Source organism: Haliotis cracherodii, unplaced genomic scaffold (assembly GCF_022045235.1).
Source record: "Haliotis cracherodii isolate W230 unplaced genomic scaffold, xgHalCrac1.p SCAF_22, whole genome shotgun sequence".
Lineage (NCBI taxonomy): Eukaryota > Metazoa > Mollusca > Gastropoda > Lepetellida > Haliotidae > Haliotis > Haliotis cracherodii.
In genome coordinates, this window is record NW_027266278.1 from 3118077 (window position 1) to 3128932 (window position 10856).

The 10856-nt window shown below is 40.1% G+C and overlaps 1 protein-coding gene across 1 annotated transcript; it reads right to left on the reverse strand.

Moving 5' to 3' along the window:
• Positions 1-3689: 3689 nt before the first annotated feature.
• On the reverse strand, positions 3690-6770 carry LOC139471435 (uncharacterized). Its single transcript, XM_071253800.1, has 2 exons — positions 6698-6770; positions 3690-4573 (listed from the first exon to the last, which is right to left on the reverse strand). The coding sequence occupies exons 1-2, from the start codon at positions 6768-6770 to the stop codon at positions 3690-3692; spliced, it is 957 nt and encodes a 318-aa protein (XP_071109901.1).
• Between the last annotated feature and the right edge of the window lie 4086 nt (positions 6771-10856).

Sequence of the window (10856 nt, forward strand, 5' to 3'; positions counted from 1 at the left end):
TAAATAGTTCCGTCTATTCAAAGTGTACATCATATGAAAAGGGGGTTCAAGATGACGTAGACATGGTTAACTTAACCCAATTGTCCATTCGTGAAAACTAAACAATAGAGTGACGTCACGTATGATTAAAATAATATTAAACATGAAGTCTGCACATCGTTAGCCTGTGATTGCATCTAAAACCATGCCCCAGCGTTCATAATCCTCGCGACCATTTTCAAAATGTCTGCTTTTATTCACTGACGTTGTTTGATGTAGAGAGAAATTAATTTAATTCATTATTCTGATTCAAAAACACGTATGTTTCATTTTGGTGATTGCGTGTCAATACACATATGACAGCTGCATCCTGAGGCAAGCTTCATCGCAGATGCATTCACATCACATTTCCCTTATTAATGCACAAGTTTCACATTCAAACAGTAATCTCAGACAAAGCCTTAAGCAAAGGGCATGGCGACTAAAAGCTTCACCGTGTCTCTTTCATGTGAGGTGAACACATGCATATAGATCTCAAGACAACAATCGAAGGTAACTGGTCTCGGTCTTCAAACTGGTGGCGTCCAAACAAGTCAAGTATAATGTTAATCATTTATTATTCACAAAACGCAAAGGTATCCTCACTTTAACATCGAAGAAGAATGTAATTGATCGACGTATGAATTCGTTTTTACATGTCAAAAAACTGTTGCAGCCAAAAGAGAGTCTTTTCGGGGATACAAAATGTCAGAGAATAACCGGTCCCGATTTTTCAGCGAAAAAGATTCTATTGGGCGTAAAAGACACAAGAACAGTGAACATTATATGGATGGATCATTGAAAACCAGTGATGACACCAAGTGTTCGTGAAAATGGTAACCATGGCCTTCTCAACTGGAAGCACCCGCCACTCACACAATTTGCATCAAAAAGTAAGTGTTTGTCTGTTGACAATCGTGTGATGGAACGGAAAATCCAGTGACACGATGGCGCATGTACAAAAACTAAAATTGATATGTTAATTACACCTGCATACATGTAATGTGTGTGTTTGTGTGTGTTACTGTGCTTCTGTCACTCTAAAATCTAAGTTTTATGAAATATGAGAAACTCAATACGAAACAAACACGTAAATTAAGGAAATACAAGAAAACTTTAAAGAGACCGCAGATTAGTTTTGCTCTTGCTGGGGACTATACACCACTGTGCGAGGTTTTGGCAATTGAGCGTGCGTGCACACAAATATGCTTTTGCACGCTAATTGGTACAAACCAATTCGAAACTCTAAAAGTAATTGAAGAGAAAACCCTTTCTTAACAGTAAACCAAACACAGGTGTTGAGGAGATATATGAAAACTACAAAGGGATCACCATAACCTGTCTTCATCAGTTTGAATAGTGACACAGTCATTGCTGTCTTGTTTCATTGCTGAGTTAACTTCCAATAATGGTAATTCCCATGTAATCCTCGGGATATTAACAATCTAAATCAATGCTACAGTGATTTCAACGTGGATGCTTTCAACGGTTCCTACTGCATACATAGTGATACGTTTTTACCTCCTTCGTGTCACACGTGACACGAAATAACCTTCTACAACTTTCTCGATTGTCAAAAAAACTGACTAAATGGATCAATTTAATAACCACGAGTTGGACATGTTGACAGGTTCTGAGGTGTTATTTATTGGCAACATCCCGATAGTGACAACAAAACATTATTCAATCGCCATGACAACACATAACAACCAATCGTACACGATATTTATCCTAATCACAGGATGCACTTTTTGAAAAAGAACACAGAGAGTAAGCAGACGCGTTCGGTAGTTAGTTCTCAGTGAGTGTGTCTAAACTGACCGTTTCCTGATGTGGCAGATGCCTTTTTCTGTTTCCTCTCAAAGTAGAAATTATGAGCGGGTTAAAACGAAGGAAATATTTGACAAATTTTTTATTTTATTTTGTTTGGCCAATTTTACAGCGGAAATCCCGTTTCCGCTTGTGTTAACACAACAAAACAGTTTAGATTGGCTGGTGTGCGACATATGTATTTGTGAGGGGAATTATTGATAATATCTCCCCTCGCTTTAAAGAGAAGATAATGCTGCTTATTGAAACTGATGGGAAAGTGAATGTAGTGTTTCACCTCAAAGAGACAGATTACACTGTTTATGGAGCACACACGTGAATGTCCCTTGAGATGCCTTGCACTGTTGACAACTTGGACAACAACGAATGACCGCTTTGTGCATTAGATTCTCGTTAACAGCCGAGTCTTGAATAACTTAAAACTTAAATCGGTTATAATACATTATGATAAGTGAATATAGTGAGAGTGGGGGTTTAACACCACATTTAACAGAATTTCATTGATAACTGAATCACACTGTGCCAGCTTGATGTGGGAAGACATTTTTAAGTGGCGCATGTCTGATTTTCAGTGATCCTTTCATATATGTTTCACCACTATCTGCACTTTACGCCAAATGGTATCTTTTTCAGCATATAATTGAGTCTAATACATTTTCTTATTCTTTGGCGTTGACGTGTTATATATAAACTTACGGCTAACAGAAAGTTTACCATAGTTCTAAATCACTCTAGTGTAAAAACCACAAAAGTTAGATGTATGAAGTAAAATATATTGAAAAGATTTGAAAAGTATTGGCATGACAGTTGCCCGAACTGAGTAAAAACAAGCTTTCAATGTAATGGAATCTCAAATTCAATGACACGTCACTTTTATAGCGTGTATGACCACCACCCTGCTACAAGACACGCAAAAGCTCTCTGGGCGTGGCCATTCTCCTTGGAGAGTCGGGATAGTTCTTGTTGGTTGGCTGGAGGATGTGGTCGGTGTCGAACACGACGATCCATGACATCCCAGAGGTGTTCTCTCGGGGACCTGTCTGGGGAGCGTGCAGGCCACGGTAACACGTTAAAGTTATTGGCTGCAAGGAAGTTCCGTACGATTCGGGTTGTATGGCGTCTGGCATTGTCATGCTGATAAAGGACAACACGTGGCGGCTGTTGTAGAAATAGTAGTACGAAGTATGTCATCCATGTAACGCTGAGCGTCACATTTCCGTTATCAATTACAAGTTGTGTTCTCTCCTGTCCACAAATTCCTCACGACACGGTAACACCCCGGCCTTCTGAACGCAACATGTCGCCGTTTGTTAACCCCTTCAGTGGTACACACGCCGGCTTACATCAGCACACCATCATGACATAGAATATATATTTACACTAAAAGCACAACAGACAGGTAAACACAACTTCATACGGCTACTGATACACTCCACTGTAACATTCATATTACTATTTCATAACTCATACATAAGTTGAAGAAGGGCTGATTTCTCGCATCAAAGCACACTGGTTGAGGTAATATCTATGCACACAAATTAAGCAACATAGCCCATACAACTCAAGCCTATGTTGGTCGAGCTGAAGAACGTATAAAAAATAAGCATTCAATGGGATGAGGTTTTTGGCACACCACAGCAAACATTCCTGAATAAATGTTGTCTGTTGAATCCATTGAACAAGTGTATCGGCCAGTGGACATGTCCTTGTGCGGTAAGATGACGATGAACAGATACGCTTTCAATTTTCAATTCTGTGTTTGTTTGGCAATCAAATTGTGTATTATGTTTTTCAGGCCAAGCATGATGATAAAGAGAAATGTCCCGTTTCTTGTAGGTGGATCAGGGCGGGGAAACTTGGGTGGTGAAACTTGGGTAGGAAAACTTGGGCGGGGAAACTTGGGCGGGGAAACTTGGGTAGGGAAACTTGGGCGGGGAAACTTGGGCGGGGAAACTTGGGCGGGGAAACTTGGGTAGGGAAACTTGGGCGTGGAAACTTGGGTGGGGAAACATTGGCGGGGAAACTTGGGCGGGGAAACTTGGGCGGGGAAACTTGGGTAGGGAAACTTGGGTAGGGAAACTTGGGTGAGGAAACTTGGGCGGGGAAACTTGGGTGGGGAAACTTGGGCGGGGAAACTTGGGCGGGGAAACTTGGGTAGGGAAACTTGGGTGGGGAAACATTGGCGGGGAAACTTGGGTAGGGAAACTTGGGTAGGGAAACTTGGGCGGGGAAACTTGGGCGGGGAAACTTGGGTAGGGAAACTTGGGCGGGGAAACTTGGGTGGGGAAACATTGGCGGGGAAACTTGGGCGGGGAAACTTGGGTAGGGAAACTTGGGTAGGGAAACTTGGGTGAGGAAACTTGGGCGGGGAAACTTGGGTGGGGAAACTTGGGCGGGGAAACTTGGGCGGGGAAACTTGGGTAGGGAAACTTGGGCGGGGAAACTTGGGCGGGGAAACTTGGGTGGGGAAACTTGGGCGGGGAAACTTGGGCGGGGAAACTTGGGTAGGGAAACTTGGGTGAGGAAACTTGGGTGGGGAAACTTGGGTGGGGAAACTTGGGCGGGGAAACTTGGGCGGGGAAACTTGGGTAGGGAAACTTTGGCGGGGAAACTTTGGCGGGGAAACTTGGGTGGGGAAACTTGGGCGGGGAAACTTGGGCGGGGAAACTTGGGTAGGGAAACTTGGGCGGGGAAACTTGGGCGGGGAAACTTGTGTCGGAAATGCCTGAGAATGGTGAGAAAAGTGCTGTAAACTTTTTCAGACTTCAAGATCGGCAATGTCTTAACAGGTGATCATGTTTCAGCGGGTCTTCTTCAGCAAATAAAAGAGACACAATCCTTTCCATATTCAATAGAAATCTCCGCTAAAATCAGTCGATTGTACGATTCCGACCATATCATGAGCATGTGTTTATGAAACACTATCAAAAAGTGATTATCCCAGGTGTTCGTGAAAAGGTAAGCGTATCCTGCTCCACCGGTGGCACCGTCACAAACACATGCAATGGGATGTCAATTGTTCACCCGAAAATACACTGGAACATATGGTGCAAGACAAAAAAGGGAATTTCATCGGACATTATTTTTGTCACTGATGCATCAAATTTGGAAATGTGGAACGGTAGATGATTAATGTTTGGTTTTATTGTATGAAAATATAGGAATTTCCTCTTGGAATATGTTCATATATTGTAAACTACTAACAATTACATATATCAGAGTTTAGGTTTTGCTCATCTTTTTGGAAAGAATTATTTATTTATTCAATTTTCCATCATATTTTACATTTTAATATCATACATAGAGTGTGCATGGATTTATTGTGACAGTATTGGCATGTTTGTAGCATGGACAGATCAGATATTATAGTTATACAGAGTTTCTAAATAATACATGTAGAGATAACCAGAAGGCATGGAAACTTGCATAACTACAATTTGAATATGCAATACTTTTTGTAATTTCATAATATCAAAGTATTTCTTTTTGAATTACTTAAAAGATTGCTTTTACTTTCTATTAAATGAGTAGAGCATAGATTCTGTTACCATAATTACTGCATTGAGGGAATTGTTATTCTTCTCTTTAAATTCAAACAGTATGTGTTCATTACTAACATTAGCTCCGCCTTCTGTATAGTTTCCAAGCCAATCTGAAAATTTCATCCATATATCAGCAGCATGGTGACATTTACATAATACATGAGTAATTGTTTCAGATGGTTCATTACATAATGAACAAACTGGTGATTCAACATATCATATTTTAATTAATAACAGTTAGTGCTTAAAATAGTATACATAACTTTAAACTGGAACATCTTAATTCAGAACTTTGTTTTTGTATGCCTTTTTGCCACAAGGTTAAAGTTTGTCCGGTCTGTATCTGTATACTGTTTTTTTAAAGAAAATCTTCCCATTTGCTGTAACACTTATGTTAATAGGGCTTCATAAAATACGTTGCTTCCCGTTTTATTTTTAATACATTATATCGCAGTATAGGCCTTTGGCAAACTTAAGCACAATATTTTATATGGTTATTCTGTAAATACCTATTGCTAGTTTAAGGTAAAAAAGTCAAATTCATCAAATCATATAATTTACCTATGTCATGAATGAAGTCATTTATATATGCTATACCCTTTTGATGCCATTGTGGAAAATTAATAGACATACCGTCAAGTTTGATTTCATTTTTAAACCAGACAGATTTGCTCATATCCTCACCAGATTGTTTAACATTATCACACCAATTCAAGTATACTAACCACACAATAGAGATAATGGCGATATGTAACTGCGTGTCAAAGGGTTCAGATGAAGCCTTAACCTAAACGCAGATTTCGTGAAGTATCAAGACACACGACAGAGTTCAAAACTTCAAAAGGTACTTTTCCAACTGGGAATCTTTTGCATCAACACCAGGTAACCCTCTTTTCGCGAATAGATATCGGAAAGGGACATCTGGCGGGGGAATGGTGGATGGCTGTGTGGATGTGTGGGTAGATGTAACAAAAATATGTTCTCTAATCAACAGTATCACTGTCTGAGTTTCACACTTGTCACAATACCAGTGAAGATCTGGGGTAGAATAGGTCTTCAGCAACCCATGTTTGTCGTAAAGATGACACTGCTTTACGTTAGTGGCGACTAACGGGATTGGGTGGTCATGCTCGCTGACTTGGTTGATGCATGTCATCGTATCCCAATTGCGTGGATCCATGCTCTTGATGTCAATCATAGGATTGTCTGTTGCAGACTCGATTATTTATAGACCGCCGTCATATAGTAGGAATATTGCTGAGTGCGGCGTTAAGCAACAAATAAACAAACAAACACTTGTCACTAACTGTCAGGTTCTTGATCTGGACTTGAAATGGCCACCAGACTGTGGAGTTCTATCTTCAGGGACAGTACAAGCATACCGACAATTTCCAACACAAAGACACCATATCGCCTTTAGAAACTTTATTAGGCATTTTTACATGGCATAATCATTCCGAGATTGAAATTGGCATTGTTATATACACAGGTTTTAGGTAGCAAAAACAAGAATGAAATATAATTGTTACTAAAACACAGTACATGTTATACAAGCACATAATACTGAAATGTTCCCATCGTATGATGACGTCACCACTACCACGTGATAATGTATAAAAAGACGAATTTAGCAACACTGAACGTTTGAACGGAGCACAAAATGGTCAATTTGACGTTCTCGTGTTTACAGCTAAAAACATATTTTTAAATACACTGATGTTAGATGGGGTCACTGAGACGCGTGAGTGATGACGTCATGCTTTACGATGATAACACTAACATCGGGGGATATCATTGTGATAACAATAACGTCTATGACAACGGTTCAGAGTTGATAACGTTCATAACATCGGTATCAGCGTTGAACACTTACCTTAAGAACGAGAGCATTGTAATGATAAAACATGACTGATAACACTTCTGTATTGATGATGGCATTGACAAGTGATTATAACATTTACTCACATCATGCACGTAAAATCAGTTATTTACGCTCGCTGGTACATTCGTGCATTAATATATGTCAGTAAAAATGTATTGGTTCGCATGATGTCATTAAGATGAATGTATTCTTTCGACCACACGCTCACATAAAGCGTCATTTGAGACAGATTTGAATGAACAATATCCACATGGGTTATATTTATGTATTTACATATTTACAATTTAGATATGTCAGTGACCACGCCCATGTGACCACGACCGTGAGATCACATGTTGGCAACATCTGACCTCAAATTCCATCTAGTTTCGTCTATTCAACTATCTACTCGTTTAATTAAACAGATACAAGTTACTCTTGGAAGATGAGTCCTTGTTACAGAAATAGAAAGAAAATGCATCATTTTTGAAATATTCTAGTACATTATTCAGGGTGTCAATTCTGTTACCGGAAACATGACAGTTACCAAATAATATTATTATTACCATGACGACCGAACATGAGGAAGGGTCATTTCCACCAAAGATGTTGAACGCTTCTCTGACTTGTTCTTGAAGGGTAAAGATAAATATATATTATTTACATATAAACTTTTAAAGTTAAAAAAGAAAGTCAAGTCACATGTACATTGATCCGGTCTTTTTTCTGAATCATGTAAATGAACACATTGATACAAGACATAGTCAAACGCTACACGTTTAGCAGTAATCGATTAGAATGAATTAGAGAGAAAAAGAACATATTAATCTGTCAACGGACTCAGCAGAAATTCTGCCCAACCCGTCAAAATTACCATGAACGAGTTTTCAACACAATCAGCACATCTGCAGATGCTGTCCCTATGGCTTTCACAGTTGTCTCCCATACCGGTGCTTAACACACTGTTTGAAGTCACAATGAGACGGTTTTATTTCAGATCTGCACTCTCTCCTCAACCACACAATGCCGACCTAACTCGTTTGAAGTTCCAGAGTGACGTCACCATTTCAAATCTGCACTTTATTCTTCACAAACTCCTTGCCTGGCAAAGTCTCCGTATGAAGACGGCAATATTTCAAATCAGCATTCTTCTCAACTCCTAATGGGTCCAACTCACTGCTTGAAGTCATACTGCGAGGGCAGCGTTTCAAGCTGCACTTCCTTCTCATGTACTCTTGGGTCAACTCACTGACCGAAGTCACTGTGAACGTTGCACTATACCTGCAACATGCGTTCGTTGTATGTAAATGTACGGCATAGGATTTCACATGTGACCTTCATCGCGACATTCACAACTGCCTGTCCTTCATTCCTCTCCGTTTCTCCAGAATCAAGTATGACATTATTACAACATTACACACGACAATAACAATCCATAGAAGCCTGTCCAAATCTGCCCCTTGAACATTATCCATCGGTACGTCACATGCATTATTTCTGTAGACCTCACACAATGAAAAACTCAATGGAACTATTTCTCCACGAACGTCACTTATTCGCAGCATAAATCCCACTGACATTGTTTCAACAGTTGGGCAGAGCAGTGTTTAGATTACTCATTAATCTGAGCAATTAACGACACAGGCCAAGTTGGGCGGGTACACGTGTGCTGGTTGACCAGGTGGAATTTTCAACCGATACAAACCTGACAATCGTAATATCGGCAACCCAGTCTTTCCTTCGTTCATCCACCATGCAACAGTTGGGTGTCCTACATCACGCAATTTCTACCGCTGCATCTACTTCATTTCAGAGTTGAACATCCTCGTCGTCGAAAACCTGTTCCATGCTGTCCAACGTCTGTGTGCTGATGCTGTTGCCGTTGCTGTAAGTTTGAGTTGCACTTGTGGACCTGCTGAAGGCGCTGCTGAATGATCCGGAAGACTTCAGCCGTTGAGTCATCTCAACCTCTGAAAAGCCAACTGTTGAAAAACGAAAATTTCCATTAGTTATACAACCACATAGGTCTGACAGTACAACAATTGAACCAACTCATATACCACAGAAGACAATGCCACAGCTGAAGAGGGGAGTCATGCGTAATCTTCAACGTAGCATTCAATGTTACAGTTTTCACAGCACCTGGACCTGGTATACTGGGTGCTGCGACTGTCGTCAGCATATGTCAGTGTACGGGACTTACAAAAGCCGTAGTAGCGATTAGGGGGAAGTACAGATGATGGGGGTTCTATTACACCTGGACCAGGCCCAGCTCCTGAAAATGCTTCCATGGAGGTCTAAAGTTTTTTAACCATTTATATGATGTTGATCTAAAGATCGTTATGCATGTTTAGCCAAATGTAGCAAAAGCTTAGCAAACCTTTAGACCTCCATGGATTCCTCTAAAATAAACAGGAGCTAATGAATCTATTTGGTGAAGGCTAATTATATTCTGCGATATTATTTTCTCACCAAATTAATTATGCTGTATTTTCTTTTGTCTTGTTTTCAACCCTTTTTATTAAAGATTCAAAGATTTTGTAATTTTCTCTTTGCACATGGTCATAGCTCATCATACAAACATGTCTTTAGGTTAATATTACTTTAAGAGTTGATTTCATGTTTTCAAAAGAATTGAACGTCTTTTTCCTTTACTTTCCATTCTTGCTTAAAGTGACTTCACATTACATGACGGACGAGTGGTCTGACATTTGATAACGAATGGGAGTTTATATCAATGTCAGTCAATCGATGTTATTCTCCTTGCCGTCCTCAAGTTTTCAAAATGTTGTTAATCACCAACCTGTACCTAATCTAACTGCCCAGTTGGCAACGAGATATCAATGCTTGAATGCAGTGGCTGTGCCCCTTTAATGCCTCACTCTCCCCATTTTTTCAATTTGTCACGTTCTCCCCCTTCCCCTGCAGCGCTGGGTAGAGTGACTAATGCTTGTGCTGGGAATTTGGCGTACGAAAAGTACACTAGTAGTTTACGATTTGTGCATACTGTAAATCCACGCCAACGACATCGTGTTGAACGACAAATTCGCATGCAATAACCCCGATACACAATGTGTGAAGGCTATTTCTGGTGTATTTTGTTATGACATTCCTGGAAAAATTGTCACAAGCGCGTAAAAACTAACTCACTCACGCATCCTGCCAGATGACATTCATGCCCCTTCGAATGTTTCAGTCACTCCCCCCAACACACATAAACACCCACCCACTCCACCCCCTACCCCCACCACCACGTCCTTCGGCAAGCTGTGACGCGAAGCTTTTCGACTAAAGTGGATGTTAAGTAATAAATTACACATAACTGATGTCAGATTTTACAACTTTATCTCCAGCATAACATGGGCGACTGGCTCTCAGCTTTATTACCGTATTAATATGACTGAGGAAAAGAGATTCCACAAATGAACTGCCATTTTATCTTTTATTTGAAGTTTAAGGCTGTTTCAAATTCAGTTATGTTATTTATGTATTGAGAGGATGGTTTTTATATCGACGTGTACGTGTTAACGCGAGTCGGTTTGACGTTACCGATGAACGACGTTGACATTATGTAACGTTTCTACGTTACTGGATTTTGACACAGG

Excerpts from the sequence above, each read along its gene's own strand:
- LOC139471435 (XM_071253800.1), bottom strand. The coding sequence starts at position 6,770 with ATGCTTGTACTGTCCCTGAAGATAGAACTCCACAGTCTGGTGGCCATT. Across the intron at positions 4,574-6,697 it reads TCCAGATCAAGAACCTGACA|GCATTTCCGACACAAGTTTC; the intron begins GTTAGTGACAAG and ends CACCATTCTCAG.